Below are 16,000 nucleotides of genomic sequence, written 5' to 3'. Positions count from 1 at the left end.
AGTTCTGAGATAATCGCGTGGAAAAAAAATCATGTCTACACACATCCCCACAGACATTTGTTCAGAATTTAATTCTGAGTCGATAGGTATACGTGAAGGTATATCTAGGAGGTGTATTTAAGAAGTTCATTTTTCGAGTGATTTTATAGCCTTGCCTCAGTGAGGTGAGGAAGGCAAAACATTGTAAAATGAATTCTCAAAAGTTACAAGAAAAGAAATTTAAAAAATTACAAAAATTACAAAAATTACAAAAATTACAAAAATTACAAAAATTACAAAAATTACAAAAATTACAAAAATTACAAAAATTACAAAAATTACAAAAATTACAAAAATTACAAAAATTACAAAAATTACAAAAATTACAAAAATTACAAAAATTACAAAAATTACAAAAATTACAAAAATTACAAAAATTACAAAAATTACAAAAAATACAAAAATTACAAAAATTACAAAAATTACAAAAATTACAAAAATTACAAAAATTACAAAAATTACAAAAATTACAAAAATTACAAAAATTACAATAATTACAAAAATTACAAAAATTACAAAAATTACAAAAATTACAAAAATTACAAAAATTACAAAAATTACAAAAATTACAAAAATTACAAAAATTACAAAAATTACAAAAATAACAAAAATTACAAAAATTACAAAAATGACAAAAATTACAAAAATTACAAAAATTACAAAAATTACAAAAATTACAAAAATTACAAAAATTACAAAAATTACAAAAATTACAAAAATTACAAAAATTACAAAAATTACAAAAATTACAAAAATTACAAAAATTACAAAAATTACAAAAATTACAAAAATTACAAAAATTACAAAAATTACAAAAATTACAAAAATTACAAAAATTACAAAAATTACAAAAATTACAAAAATTACAAAAATTACAAAAATTACAAAAATTTCAAAAATTACAAAAATTACAAAAATTACAAAAATTACGAAAATTACAAAAATTACAAAAATTACAAAAATTACAAAAATTACAAAAATTACAAAAATTACAAAAATTACAAAAATTACAAAAATTACAAAAATTAAAAAATTACAAAAATTACAAAAATTACAAAAATTACAAAAATTACAAAAATTACAAAAATTACAAAAATTACAAAAATTACAAAAATTACAAAAATTACAAAAATTACAAAAATTACAAAAATTACAAAAATTACAAAAATTACAAAAATTACAAAAATTACAAAAATTACAAAAATTACAAAAATTACAAAAATTACAAAAATTACAAAAATTACAAAAATTACAAAAATTACAAAAATTACAAAAATTACAAAAATTACAAAAATTACAAAAATTACAAAAATTACAAAAATTACAAAAATTACAAAAATTACAAAAATTACAAAAATTACAAAAATTACAAAAATTACAAAAATTACAAAAATTACAAAAAATACAAAAATTACAAAAATTACAAAAATTATAAAAATTACAAAAATTACAAAAATTACAAAAATTACAAAAATTAAAATTTCAATTTTTTCCAAAAATCACATTTTTTTAAAAAATTCGTAACTTGGCGGCAGGTTTTTTGACCATGTTTTTCTATGGCTTAAAAGTTGCGGGTTTTTGTCTCCCAAAACATATATAAAAATCCCGAAAATCGAAAAATACATATTTTGGGAAATTGAGTTTTTGTGAAAAAAAGTTGATTAAAAAATCTGCATTTTTTTCCGTGTACCTATTTTTTCTCAATAGTCCTCAACAAAACCTACAACTTTGCCGAAGACACCAAATTGATCAGAAAATTCGCTCAAAAGTTATGTAGTTGTATGGACAGCTGCCAAAATTGTATAGAGACTTGTATGGGTGAACCAATGACACAAAATAGCTTCTTTGGTCATAGGGAAGGCCCCCACAAAGTTTGAGCCAAATAAAAAATCAAATAAAATCAATTTCCGGTTTTGGTAGAGAATTGCTCACATGCAAAAAAGAAATGCGCACAAAAAATTGAGAATTTATTGATTTTATTTATCAAAGCACTTTCAGATGCTCCACCAATCGACAACATTCCCCTTAAAAAATATCTTAGCATCCGTTTTTTAAATCTCCAATATGAGAAAAGGGCTTCAGGTATCGTCACCTGGGGTGAATCTGGACAAATGGGGTGAATTGTGTTCATAAACTGCTATTGAACAAAATTGATTAATAGCATAAGTTGATTGGAATTCCAGCAGAACGGTCGAAATCGAAACAATCGTCCAACATCGGAAAAATACGTATCAATGCAATGAGCAGTCAAATGAGGGTGTGGCCGATGCTTCTACCTCAGCGCGGTACAAACCCCGACCCGACCCGTAATTTGCTATCGATTATGTATCAATAAATTCGCCTGCCACTCAAATTGGCGCGGAAACACCTTGCGCCAGGTTGGAGCTGCTTAATTCCAACGAATAATATTAAAAAAAAGAACCTCACCCTTTTCCCCTTAACCCCGTGGATTGGCGATTGGAAACCCCATTCCATTGTTGTTCCACAGCGGTTGGGTAACCTTCAAAAATGCGAAAATTGTACTAGAACTTTAAAATAGTTCCGGGGCCTCGTGGCAGAACTATGCGGCCTGTCCCATTCATGGGCACCCAGCGAACGCGCGATACTGTTCAGTGCTGATTGTTGTTTAAGTTTTTGTTTTTTTTTCCTTGGTGGGGAGCATTCCAGCAGAGGTGCATATAATATTCTGTGCTTTTAGCGGGAGTGAGGTGGGATTCGTGCTGGGGTAGATTGCTGGGAGGAGCAGCGATGTTGGACTGTCAAGCTAGAGCATAACTTTTATCGTGGGAAAACCGATAAAATGGAACATCATAAATTGTTGTGTGCACTCTAAGAATAAAAAAAAATTGATATATATATATATATAAATATATATTGTCGCAAAAAAAACTTTTTTTTCTCCAAAAAGTTCAAAAATTATTAACAAAACATTCAAAGCGTTATAAATTAAAATTACAACATATTTGTTAGTGTGCAAGGATGAGCATTGGCCTGGGTTTTCCCGCACGCGCCTTCAACTCTTCAACTGAGCCGTTCGTGATAATTTGTCCAAACTATGAAAAGAGAGGAACCTCTACACAGCACTCTCATCCACAATCACCCTCCCGCGTGCACAACCGTATCACAAGGTAATCATTTTGTTTTTTACGACCACTATTTATTGTTATGATTTGCTGAACTACCACGTCGGGCTTATACACTTGTCAGTTTTGCAATGCAGCACATAGTTTGGTTCGTGGTTTAAACTCGGGTGATTTTCCCTGAATTTTCCCACAAGTTTTTGATGCTTTCCTATTGCAGGAAGAAAATTGCCTTGGACCAGTCAATCAGTTGGGTTGCTTTCCTTATTTTGCAGAGAGGCCGGAGTGGTAAACTATGCTGCCATTTCTCTGGGGTGAATTCACTATATAGACGTATCAAGGCGGTTTGTCACTTCCTTTCGGTTCGCGCCAAAGTACGACGCGTTCACCAAACGAGTTATTGAACTGTTATACATGTTTGAAATAATGCAGTATGAACATTACGAAAAGTGTAATTCAGATTTTTTCGCTGTCAATCATATCGGAATCGTTTATGTTGGTGAAGCGACATGTGTCGGAAGTGAAATTGGGTCAATTTTTATGGAAGAATTGACGTTGCACGTTGATTTGAATTTGAATTTTGACGCAAATTGCTGGTCATACTTTTAGCGTTATGGCGCTAGTTAAATTAATAAAACTTTTTGCTCAATCAGTTTGAAGGAGTTCATGCTTGATATTATGCTATTTTCTATTCAGAAAGTGATGAAATAAAATAATTCACAAAGAGTTAAGCTGATAAGATTATACTCAAAAAATATCAGTGATTTTAAATTTATATAGCACAACAAAATAGTTCTTAGCTTAGGTGTAAAAAGAAGTTTGCAATTGAGCCTTTGGACACCTTGTTTCGAGTAGGTATCTCTCAATCGAGAACGCCAAGAAAATGATGTAGAGCGAACATTTTTTTTAATTTATCAAACTAAATTATCTAAAAGATGCTATATTAATGATTAGAGCAAGCGGTCAAAAAAAAAAAATCAAATCAAATTATTCGCTCTACAGCATTGCCTTGGCGTTCTCGAAACTAAGTGTCCGAAGGCTTGATTGTTGAGGCAATTGCAAACCCCTTTACTCCTTAGCTTCCATCCACCCCGGGATTCAAACTGACGACCGTTGGATTGTTGGTCCAACTGCCTACCAGCGACTCCACCAGGACAGGACCCAGGGAGACAACTCCTACACCTGGACTGAGCTAACGACCTAACCTTTTTTTAGGTTAGTCCGGGGCCAACATTTACTTCCTGTCCTGGGTCTCGTGGCGCAGGGGTAGCGGCTTCGGCTGCCGATCCCGATGATGCTATGAGACGCGGGTTCGATTCCCGCCTTATCCACTGAGCTTCTATCGGATGGTGAAGTAAAACGTCGGTCCCGGTTTCTCCTGTCTCGTCAGAGGCGCTGGAGCAGAAATCCCACGTTAGAGGAAGGCCATGCCCCGGGGGGCGTAGTGCCAATAGTTTCGTTTCGTTTTTTCGACGGAAGGCGTGATCAGACAAATCTCGTCGCAAAATTTGCCACCGGGACCTTCTGGGATCGAACCCAGGCCGACTGGGTGAGAGGCAATCACGCTTACCACTACACCATGGTCCCAGCTAGCAAGTGGTCCATGAAACAATAAATTATTTATTAATAAAGTGTTCTGAAGTCTCTAAATTGTTTAAATTTGTTGGTTTTTTTAGTCTTTTTGTGATACTCAATTCTCTAAATAAACAAAATTTATACAGTGTAATGAAGCATAAACATAAAGAAATACACTAAAGAAACATTTTATTCATTAACATTCGATTTATCACTAACAGTCTTCTCGGCTCGTAAAACTGGAATTGTCCTGTCCATTGCTGGTGCTTCAAGTAATGCCAATCTGGGAGCCCTAATGGTCAGCACTCCATCGGATGAGAGTGACGATGCAACCTTCTCCAGATCGTGTCCCTCCGGAAGTCGGTACTTCCGAACAAAATGCCTCGACACAAATCCGTGCTCGTCCTGCTTTTCCTCGTGCTTTCCCTCGACTGTAATGTAATTGTCCACCATTTTGACGGAGATTTCCTCTGGTTTGAAGTTCTGGACATTGATGCTGACTTCGAAGTCTTCTTTGATTTTCTTCTGAACGGTCTTATTTTCCTCTGGGTTACATGCGCAGCGTCGTTTATTTCCTCGACGAGTTGGAATGCCGTTGAATGCCACAAGAAATTCGGACGGAAATTCATCATCGAAAACTGCCTTGTCCAAAATGCTTGGGCGCAGCAAGTCGTCCATGAAACTGTCCCGGAACAGGATGGGGATTAGCGACATGACGATTTCACTTGTTTTCACTTTTCCAATTGAATTAAATAAAATAATTATTCGACTTGAAGTGTTTGGTACTATTCGTGTTCGATGTGTTCACTTGTTTGCGTTGCCTCGAACTGATGTCGAGCAGTGAGTTCTGCTGGCAATTTATACATCAAACACGGCATTTCTAGTACTTTCGAGGGAGATGATTCGAGAAGAATCTCGTGGGTTCTGCTTGAATCACGATTCAAGAATGAACTGGAGGGTTCACTTTGGATCGAATTCGAGAACTCACTAGAAACACTCATCACACGAACAATTCATGTGGTGAGTGCTTCATATTCATTAGAGAAGGTTCTCTAACATTCATGTGTAACGAACTTTGAGTTACATTTGGAAACATTTTGTTGACCATTCTCCAAATTCACGCAGCTGTGTTATTTTTGATAAAAAAAACCTGGACGGAAATGTTATGCCCTATCCGATGGTGCATAAAAGAATATATGAGACCGGTTCGATGCCGACGGATTTTCCGACGACGTAATTCTGGATTGGTACGAATGTTCAACGGAAAAACCATTCTAACGATTCAAAGGCTACTACAAACTTCGCAATAGAGCATCCGCAGTCGAGCAGTTTTTGACAGTTCGCTCCATAAGAAATACATTGTAGAAAAAAGCAAAAACTGCTCGAATGGAAGTGCTCCATTGTTGACATTTAGTTGAAAATGTTGTTAAATTATGATAAGTTTTATATAGAACATTCAAAGTCATATAAACTACTTTTTTTATACTAAGCAATAAGTTAACTCTATAATCAATCTTAATTCTTTTTCTGGAAAGTTGGGGTTTGGAAGTTCGAGTAACGGTGATTTATCAACAAATAACTTCATATTTGTTAATATTGCGAAAGAAGTAGGTACAAAGTTTTCTTTTAATTTTTTTTTTGTTATGGAACTCAAAAGGAACTTTTTAGAAAAAAATGACACATTCCGCCGTGACGTTGCAACGCTTTGATTTTTCTTTTTTCAGTATTTCGGCTGTAACTCAAAAATTACATTGAAAAGGTACATATGTTATTACAGATACGGAAAGTACATTAAATTTCCTATAAGAAACAATATTGAAACATTATTTTAAGCGAATATTCTATTTTTGAGAGGGGAATATGTAGCGTGACGTTGCAACGCGTGACTTTTTCTCAATCCGGACCCAATTCATGTTTCGCCACTAACTCTGCTTTGTTAAACGGCAAATTTGAAGTTCTTCTTCCATTTTTAGTGTAAAATTGGCCAACAAATCGAATGCAATCATTAGTTTTTCGAAAAAATTAAACCTCGATTTTTAATGACCACTTAAATTTCGTGACGTTGCAACGCTCTGTTTTTGAAAACAGGGTTTTTCGTTGCGTCACGAAATTTTAGTTTCAAAATAAATCATAGTTTTTGTTACTTTGAACAACTGGAGGTTAAGATTTTATTATAAGACATTAATAGACAGTACATAGACATGTGAATTGCTTGGCCCGCCCTAATACCGCTTTCCCCCCCCCCCCCCCTCCCCCTATACCGCTTTCACAGTAGCAGTAGGATTTACGAAGTTTTCCAAAGGGTTTTCATTTTTTCCCCCCTCTCCCCTCCTCTATCTATGTAATGGGACGTCCATGCATTACGTAACGGCGTAATATCAAGGGGGGGGGGGCGAGAATTTATACAAAAAAAAAATATCGGAAATATATTACCAGGGGCTGGAGGGGGCCTAAGAATATAAACGTATTGTTACGTAATGCAAGAACGCTCCCTTAACATTGTAATGGTTTTGGGCAATTAACAAAACACGTGGAAGTTTAAAAAGGGAGGTAAGAAGCATCAAGTTTTCAGGAGGGCTGAAATTTATAAATAAAGGGCCCATAACGTTTGTTGATGGCCCCTAAGGGGTGATCTGCAAACAACGTAACTTATTTTGTTGACTTTTGTGCTTTTTGATTTAAATTTGAGGAAATAATAAAACTGTTTACCTGTGCAATATAACATTTTTAATTGCGAACAACTAAACGTTGCATACAACTTATTTAGGCAAGGGTTCGTCCAACAACAAAGTGACAAAAGTTTGTAAAAAAAAAACAATCGAATCACGTGATTTTCATTGTTAAGTGAATTTCACTGTAATTTGGCCTACTTAAGGGTGTGGGATAAAAAAAATCGTTGCGTTGTATTAGAATGAACCCTCACGTAAATCAGTTAATCATAAAGGGGCCATTCAGTAACCACGTGATTACTTTTTTGAAAGTTTTAGATTTTTTCCCCCTTGTGAACATCGGTATATTTTGATTTGTTCAACAAGTTTCATAAAATAGCTACTTTTTTCGAGTTGCATACAAACTTAAGTGACGTAATTTGTGAATGACCCATGTACAATTCTTTTGTAAATATACTCGGAAACATTATATAAAACATATATAATATTTAGTATCCTTTAATCTTCAACAACCAACTACGCATACACCTTTTTTGCCATGTGACCAATATGATTTAAAATTTCGTGACGTTGCAACGCAAACTTAAACCTGTTGTAACTTTGGATCTAGACAACCAATTTAGTCGCTCTAGGTTGCATTTGAAAGCTCTTTCCAAGTACAAAGAGCATCCGAAATATCAAAATGATTGAATGTTTAGTTTTCTGTTGGCATAAACAACTGTCCCTTTTTCGTGACGTTGCAACGCAATATAATGGTAAACTTACACTAGTTTGAAAAAATACTTTACTTAAGATAAACTGCAAATCCATGACATTTCCGTTTAGTACATTTAAAAACCTACAAAATGCAATCAAAAGAATAATTTTTGGATTTTATTTCGCTGAAAACCAGGAGTTTTAAGAAAAATGTTTTAAAACGGTGATTTTATCACGAATTGATGCATAACTTAAACAACCTGTACATAATGATGTTCAAATGATAAATTAATGAAAACCATGATTTTTGAAGCTTCAAGTAGTCTAGAATCGAGGAAAAATATCCAAATAGCTCATACACGCTTTTCAAAATTTCATCCTAAGGTGTACATTGCCGGAGAATGTGTCAAATATATTTTCATAAGCTTTCTGTGGCCAAATGTTCGGCATGAGTTTCTTAACAAAATGTTCCACAAATTTCATCAAAAAAGTATATAGCGATTAAGGGGTGTACACACTTTTTCACATAAATACTCTGATTTAAAAGGAATCCTTATTGTTCGAGTACGAGGATCCGGACTATCGGAGGGATCGCTGTCGATGGGTTCCAGACCTGTCGACGGAGAACATCGCAGCGATCCCACCGTACTACTACGACCTCATCATGCGCGCGGGATCGTCGGGAGCAGCGAAGAGCGATCGGCAAGACTCGCTCTATTGCCCACTTGCTGCGGTGGTGAACGGGTCACGGGAAACCCCTACTCAATTTTATATTTTATTGACCATTTTGTGTTAACTGTAAGAATAAATATGTAACTTAGAGAATAAATGTTTGGATTTAATGTAACCCGCATAATCAAAAACCATCGGGGGAATAGTCCAAACTATATTACTACTAAAAGAGATGTAGTTACCACATACTTAACCATTATCATATAGTTACGGCACTATACAAAACCATAACGAAACTGATCGTCAAATGATGACGTTTTTATTGAAGTAAATCTAATGATTCTAACTATTTTTGAACTATTTGGGGTACAATAACCTTACACTAAACGGTTCGGATTGTTTAGACAACGTGACTCAACGAAAAAATGTACAAGTCCAAATAGTTCAAACAATTTATCAACTTTATTGAGAACAATATAGCAAAATTCCACAGATTTTAGATTTTTATAGTCAGAACCTGTAAGAACTAAAAACCTACTATAAATGCTATAGTAGAACACAATTGATGGCGGCCACATTTTTTTCGATAAGTTTGTATAATCCAAATAATTTGTCAACTTACATGAAGTAAAATTACTATACACCATACTATTTTGAATTAAAAATTTCTATAAGTCCAAATAGTTCAAACAATATTTCAACAGTATGGAGTACAATTACAGTTTGTTATATAATCCAACTATATGTTAAACGATTGGTACAAAAATTTCAACTTTTATCAAGTAAATTGATCACAGTCGATTCCTCTGGATGATAGAGAACCTTCAACACCCCCACTTCTCCTCAGATTATCAGAAAACTCCCCAAAAGAAGAAAAATGTTACGAGGGCTCATGAAATTGACTTTCACTATTCCAGAAAAAGTAGGCATGCTGTTCTTACCATACACCAAAAATATGTGTACTACATGGTGGACTATTACTGTTCACTATAAAATGAGTCAATTGTTTGGACTACTTGGACTTATCGAAAAATACTTGCCCCCGAGCTTGCTCCCTTCTAACACAACATCCCGCATAAACGAGAACCTTAAAAAAACTTTGTGTTAAATGGTTTTCTCACCATTTCAGAGATCGTAACCACTATTTGAAAAATGGTAGGAAAACCTTAAAAATACCATATCGGAAATGGTACCCTACCATTTTTCATAAAGTTCGACCATCTGAATTGAGGGTGGTTAGCAACGGTAACCTTAAAAATTCCCGAACAACGTTTCGTCAAATTACCATTTGTGTAATGGTAAAAATAAAGTAAATTTTCGCTAAAAAGCGACCTTTTTCTCTCGGTTATTAATGTTTGAGAAATGGTTTTGAAATAGTATTTTAAGGTTTTTCTTATAATTTTTAACCTTGCGTCTACTTTTTTAGAAAAGGTTTGTAAATGGTTTTTTAGGGTTTTTCTTCCTATTTTTACCTAGCGCTACTATTTTGTAAATAGTTTTCATATGGTTATTTAAGGTTAATCCTACATTTTTTTCCCGTTTCACTATTTGAGAAATAGTTTTCAAATGATGAATTAAAGTTTATCATACAAATTTACTACTTTTTGAGAAATAGTTTTGAGATGGTTTTTAAAAGTTTTTCTTACATTTTTTACCTACCTATTTTTTTACAGAATTGTTCACTTTTTGACGGATGGTTCACAACAATAATATTTGAACTTTAGCGGCGATATTGATTCTGTTTAGTTGATCATACTGCCAAAATCGTACAAACCTGAAAAAGTAAGAAGAAAAAAATCACAAAGTATCAAGTTGAATATAATATTCAAATATCATAAGTACTTATCTGATTATTCAGATTGATTGATGCCAATCGTTTGTTCGTTTGGTCGCATCCTCGGCGGAACAATATTGTCGGCCGGCTGAGGGCAAAATCTCTTTTGATTACCGATCGATTTCTCCAGCACCAGCTGTTCCGTTTTTATCAAGTTCTCCACGGCGCTGAAATGATCAACAAGAAAAATATAAACAAAGTATTTGGTAAATCAAATGATTTGTTTGAAAATTATACCTGCGCACAAAACGTAAACAACAACCAGCCGCACAAACGTTTCACATCAGACTGTTTTTGCCTGCGCAGTGCGCTTGCCTGCGAAAGAGCAGGTAACGGAGCGTAGCGAGAGAAGAGAAAAGAGAGAGCGCGCAAGGCAAATTTAATTTTGCGTTGAATCCAAAATGTTGTTAACTACTAAATTGATTTAGAAGTACAAATATTGCCTAAAGAATTGAAATTAATAAACAATAATTTAAGACATGAGATTCTGCAATCTGCATTCAAAGGAAGGCAAGCCCTTGCGTTTGTAAAAATTGCGCTTCCTTTGATGGTTGGCGTAAATTATGCGAAACCAAGAATAACGGAGGTTCTGAAACTCAATTTCGTAGGGGTAAACGCCCTATTTGTATAAAATATCACACTACACCTCCACATCATCGATTCCGTTGATGCTAGAGAACCGAACCGTAATTCCGCTGGTCAATCTAACCGATCTGACACTGTGCAATCAGCAGCTCTAAGAAGGGGTGCCTTTGCGAATATCGTCTTTCGATGGCAGAGACTAACTTCCGCTCATCACACTCGGAACATTCCGTCATTTGGGGCGAATCGGGACTAGAGTCAGGACCCAGCGCTGCCATAGTGATACAATCACTTGCGAAAACACCGCTGTTATTCGACCAACGCGAGTCCAAGGCGAAACAGCTGAAACACTTACCGCCGGATCCTGCGACTTAATCTCGCCGGCTTCTTTTCATCCACCTCGTTCTCTTCACTACGGCGACAGGAAGTCCTTCTGGAACATTCAAATCGTCATCATCCTTACCTTTGTAGTCTTCCACTTGGATGATCTCGTACAGATCGAGGCAGAAAAAGTCCTCATGTCGGTGATCTGCAGCAGAACAAGACGCGAAACGTCCAGATTGAACATCAGTCCACCTTGGTACTCGTCAGCGGCGCTCACATAACCCAGTCAGATTTCCAGCCAGTTCTGCGGAATGAGCTTCGGCGCGGACGGATCAAAGTTCTTCCGCCCCATCTCTATAATCTTTAACACTAGCTTCAAAACCTTCATAATCCGCTGGAAAAAAATGTTGTAGAACTGGATGTGTTCAGACTTCTGCTAGTTCCGTTCGTACATGAATTGGATAGTGAACTTGTGTACGTCATTGTCGCGGTCAACTCGTCCGACGCTCGCTGCGCACCGCCATAATCCTTCTTGTTGAACTTGTCAATATTCTGCTCCTTCAAGTTCATTATGTTCAACCGAAGCGAGGAAATCTCCATCTGCAGACTCTTGTACGTGTTCTTTTCCAAGTACTTATCCACCAACGGTCGCGACGTCCGCAACGTCCGCCCGCGAGGGTCCCAAAATTGCGTTGATCAAATCCACACAGAATCGAAACCGCTCCTCGACGTCACCCACCAACCGCTCAAAGATGGCCATAATCGTCTTCACGTTGCCCTCGCCAAGATCGACGCAAGCCAACATTTCCGCCAGCACTTTCTTCAAGTTCTCCCGACCAACCTCGTCACCCAGATCGTACGACGCCACAATCTCCAGCAGCACCTGTATCATCGACTAGAAGTACATCTTCTGCAGCTTGTCCGTCGTCACGGATCGTACGCCAGCTGCCGGATGCAGTTGCACAGCGTCGGCGTGTCCGCAAAGCTGCAACAGAGCAACGTTATTGTAACAGTTTAGATAGATTCCCTGAAAAACTCACGTCTTGATGGAACATTTCTGCTAGAAAGCTATAAGAATATCCAGCTCTGTAAGAACTCTGCTAGAGTCCTGCTAGAACGTCATGACTGGGCAAAACTTCGAGACACTTTGATTTTGAGGCAAAATTGAAATAACTTTTTTTGAGCGTGTGTTGTGTTTGACGTCTAGATCTGTCACACACGGGGCATCGCATGTTTAGGTCCCAAAGGGATCAAAACAAAGCAAATACCTTCTCGAAGGTACGGCCAACGTTGATCGTTCCGGCCGGAATACCGTTCGGAATAGCCCCGCCACTGATGCCCGTAAGTAAGCTTCAACAGTTTTGTTGTTGATGTGCCACTAAATTTGTTTTTTTTATTTTGCAGTCGTTGATCTCCGCCGGAATGCCATCGATGCATCAGCCTCCGCAGGGGTGACTTCCGGGGATCTAAGCCGACGCTTATTTCACGGCCATATAATAATTATCACCGCCACCATAATAACCGACGCCGGGAAGACCACCGGGAGTGGGCCGAGGTGCATCATTACCGTATTTATCGGGAACATCAGCAATAAGGCGCTCGATCCGATGACCTAGGAGATCTTGGCGTCTTGAAGGACCTTGATCAACCGGAAGCACGTGTCCAAGTTCAAGAACGCCAAGAACAAGACGCTGCATGACGACCATAAATGATCGGACAGGAAACGCAATGTTCGGTGACGACAAAGCGTTGGACTTGATTGCGCGAATTCTAGATGAGTATCGGAACGACCTGATGGGTAGCGGCGACGATCTCGACGGCGTTGGAAGCAGTGGCAAATCTGGAAAAACGCAATCCCCGCCGGAATGCCACCAATGAATCAGCTTTCTTCCGGGGGAATTGAGGGCCGGGATTCCTTCCGGGGATCTGGATCGGCGGTCGGTTCGCGGCCACTGATCTACAACAACAACAACAAAATCACCGCCACCGAGTAAGTTTTGAAGAATATTCAGAGAATTTAGAGTAATTGTAACGAAGATTCTCCCTTCAGTGGTGCCGGTGCTGTCCGGCTGCTGCACGACAAGGAAATCGACGGCAAGAAGCTGGTCGCGAAGGTGGATGCCAAGACGAGGTCCTGCTCGATGACCACAAGGAGGAGGATCAATTGGTGCCTCGGACGGACCGGAAACGAAATGTTCGGTGACGACGAAGTGTTGGACTTGATTTCGCGCATTCTAGACGACCTGCGGGTGGCGGCGACGATCTTGGTGAAAGCGGCGACGGCGGCAGTGGCAGAGGACGTGGTAAATCCTGAAAAACGAAACGGAACCTACAGACACAGGAGGAAGCACAAAAGTTTCGAGACGCACGCGCTCCTGCAAGGTGTTGCCCAAGGCGAATTCTAAGATCATTCTCCACCCCCACCCCCATCGTAGTCATCTTTTATTATAGAATTGTAAAAAACATAAGTCATACAAAAAAATAAAGAAAAAACTTCGATACCTGATTTCTGTCGGAGGTTAGCTTCAACTCGATTGCGACGCACTTTAGCAAGTCCGTATTCTAGTTCAGCACGTTTCGCGCAATTGCTGGGATTTCGCGCAATTGCTGGGGATGTTAAGGACGCCTGGCTGCAGCAGGTTCGTCAACCGGAGTTCCATGTTAAGCTCGAACCCGAGCAGAAAGTGTGCCAAGTTTGGAGTCGCTTGCTGTGTCAGGGAATCCACCAGCAACGCCACAATCGCCTCCTTGATCCCCAACTCCACACTCCATCGCCACCAAGCTCCAGCTTAGCACTACACGAATTCCTGTCGGATCTAGTTCGTAATCCGCTCTGCCTGCGTAAACAGTTCATAGATCTGTTGGTTCACTTTTGGCTGTCGCATGATCGCGACCAGCGCGTTCTCCAGCAGCCACGCGTTCAGTTGAGCATTTGGTCGGCCTTGCCGGAGCGTGATTCAGCCTAAGCAGCAGCTTGTTGGCGCCGGCAACCAGGATCGAGCGGTTGAAAGTGAAGTGCACGTTGTAGAAGTCTTCCGTTTCGAGTATTTGCAGTGCGTACGGGGAAGTGGCCTCCAGGTTCTTCCGGCCTGGGAAGGGCGTGTAGCTGTCGAACGGGGTAGACGACTCGTCGATGATGTGCAGGAGGAGACGTAGAACGTCGGACTTGGTGTTGACCTGGAGTAGAATGTGGAATCAGTTCCGGACGAAGGCGTATATGTAGCTGTTGAAAAAACCTTTCGGCGATTTTCCACTTCTCGGCGGGGTTTTGTAGCTGCGATTGTAGAAGAGCAGGAAGACGGAGTTGCTGCTGAAGGTTGCGTACGGGTGGAGGCCGGGTTTGCGTGGACCGACGCCGATGCCCTTCGAGATGACCGTTTCTCACAGTGTGTAGAGCAGGTCCCACATGCCGAGAACCAGCGGGTACCGTTTTGTAGCGGCTTTCGATCCCTTAAGCGGCAAACGTTTGGACGAGTCGGCATTCAGGATGATCGGGACGTGGAGTGATGGCAAGTTCGGGTGTTCGCAGAGGGCAACACGTGCCACTTCGTTTTAGGTGGCCACGGCAAGGATCACCGGTAGAACCGCTTGCAAACTTGCAATCTCCTGCGGGTTGATGTTCCTGCTCAATCACAAACGGCCAACCAGAAAAAAGGTCTTTGTTTTGATGTTGTTGGCTGACAGCTGCTGAGCGGTGCACGCTAAACCGAGTCGAACAAGGTGGGTACACGCAGAAAAATAAAGCATATTTGAATCAACAAAACGTTTTGTTGATTTGAAAATCAAGATTTTTGTTGAATCAACGCTAAACGTCAAAGCAGCTTTTTCAAAACAACAAAAGACTTTTGTGAAATTGAGAAAATCAAGGTTTGTTTCAGCCTAGGTTTCAACGCATTTTTTTGTTGATTATATTCAACAAAAATTTTGTTGATTCAAACCTCGTACAGGCTGATTCTTCAAAACATTTTTCTGCTTTTATAAAAAGATATACAAGTTCCAGATCGATTAAAGACCATTTCTGATCACTTTTTATCATATTCAAATGCAAAAAAAAAATGACAAGACAACATTTTTTCGATGGATCAACCATGGTCCCCTTGGAAAAAAAGAATTCGTTGAAAACAATCATTATAAAAAAAGTAAAATATTCAAATTTGCTCTTTGTTTTGTAAAAAAAAAACTTTACAAATCGTAACTATTTTTTAAATAATTATTATATGTTTCTATATGGTACTTGCGTATCGAGATGAACCATTTGAACTTTAAAATAATCTTATGATATACGATAACCATTTCAGAAAACATATTTAAATAGTTTTACAAAGTCGTCTAGGAAAAAAATCACCATTTCAAACTTTAAAATAACTCTATTACTAATGGTAACCATTTGATAAATAGTCATGATGGTCCGCCAGTTGAACCATTTGAACATTAAAATTACCTTATGATTTAGGGTAACCATTTGAGAAAACACCTGCAAATAGTTTTTTAAAGTTATCAAGAAAATTGTTTCCCGGATGAACGAGGAT

At 38.0% G+C, this 16,000-nt stretch overlaps 3 protein-coding genes and 1 pseudogene across 4 annotated transcripts; 1 reads left to right on the top strand and 3 right to left on the bottom strand.

Annotated features, from left to right (window-relative positions):
* Nucleotides 1-4,866: 4,866 nt before the first annotated feature.
* On the bottom strand, nucleotides 4,867-5,544 carry LOC120424855 (protein lethal(2)essential for life-like). The gene has a single exon (XM_039589107.2). The coding sequence runs from the start codon at nucleotides 5,406-5,408 to the stop codon at nucleotides 4,884-4,886; it is 525 nt and encodes a 174-aa protein (XP_039445041.1). The 5' UTR covers nucleotides 5,409-5,544; the 3' UTR covers nucleotides 4,867-4,883.
* A 5,312-nt stretch (nucleotides 5,545-10,856) lies between these two features.
* LOC120424861 (uncharacterized) lies at nucleotides 10,857-13,035 on the bottom strand (annotated as a pseudogene).
* LOC120424856 (uncharacterized) lies at nucleotides 12,362-13,964 on the top strand. 2 transcript variants are annotated; one of them, XM_039589109.2, is made up of 3 exons: nucleotides 12,362-12,812; nucleotides 12,876-13,461; nucleotides 13,522-13,964. In XM_039589109.2, exons 2-3 carry the CDS (start codon nucleotides 13,337-13,339, stop codon nucleotides 13,874-13,876), a joined length of 480 nt encoding a protein of 159 aa, XP_039445043.1. In that variant the 5' UTR covers nucleotides 12,362-12,812; nucleotides 12,876-13,336; the 3' UTR covers nucleotides 13,877-13,964. The 2 variants fall into 2 exon arrangements, with proteins under 2 accessions (XP_039445043.1, XP_039445042.1); XM_039589108.2 differs by having other exon boundaries at nucleotides 12,362-12,816.
* On the bottom strand, nucleotides 13,585-15,441 carry LOC120424854 (uncharacterized). The gene is made up of 3 exons (XM_039589104.2): nucleotides 14,708-15,441; nucleotides 13,974-14,648; nucleotides 13,585-13,714 (listed from the first exon to the last, which is right to left on the bottom strand). The coding sequence occupies exons 1-2, from the start codon at nucleotides 14,951-14,953 to the stop codon at nucleotides 14,322-14,324; spliced, it is 573 nt and encodes a 190-aa protein (XP_039445038.1). The 5' UTR covers nucleotides 14,954-15,441; the 3' UTR covers nucleotides 13,585-13,714; nucleotides 13,974-14,321.
* Nucleotides 15,442-16,000: the final 559 nt, after the last annotated feature.

Source organism: Culex pipiens, chromosome 3 (genome assembly GCF_016801865.2).
Source record: "Culex pipiens pallens isolate TS chromosome 3, TS_CPP_V2, whole genome shotgun sequence".
Classification (NCBI taxonomy): Eukaryota; Metazoa; Arthropoda; class Insecta; order Diptera; family Culicidae; genus Culex; species Culex pipiens.
Note: the sequence above shows the minus strand (reverse complement) of the source record. Positions and strands in the feature narration are given on the sequence as shown.

Excerpts from the sequence above, each read along its gene's own strand:
- LOC120424856 (XM_039589109.2), top strand. The coding sequence starts at position 13,337 with ATGCCACCAATGAATCAGCTTTCTTCCGGGGGAATTGAGGGCCGGGAT. Across the intron at positions 13,462-13,521 it reads AACAAAATCACCGCCACCGA|TGGTGCCGGTGCTGTCCGGC; the intron begins GTAAGTTTTGAA and ends TTCTCCCTTCAG.
- LOC120424854 (XM_039589104.2), bottom strand. The coding sequence starts at position 14,953 with ATGCCGACTCGTCCAAACGTTTGCCGCTTAAGGGATCGAAAGCCGCTA. Across the intron at positions 14,649-14,707 it reads AAGTGGAAAATCGCCGAAAG|GTCAACACCAAGTCCGACGT; the intron begins GTTTTTTCAACA and ends ATTCTACTCCAG.
- LOC120424855 (XM_039589107.2), bottom strand. The coding sequence starts at position 5,408 with ATGTCGCTAATCCCCATCCTGTTCCGGGACAGTTTCATGGACGACTTG.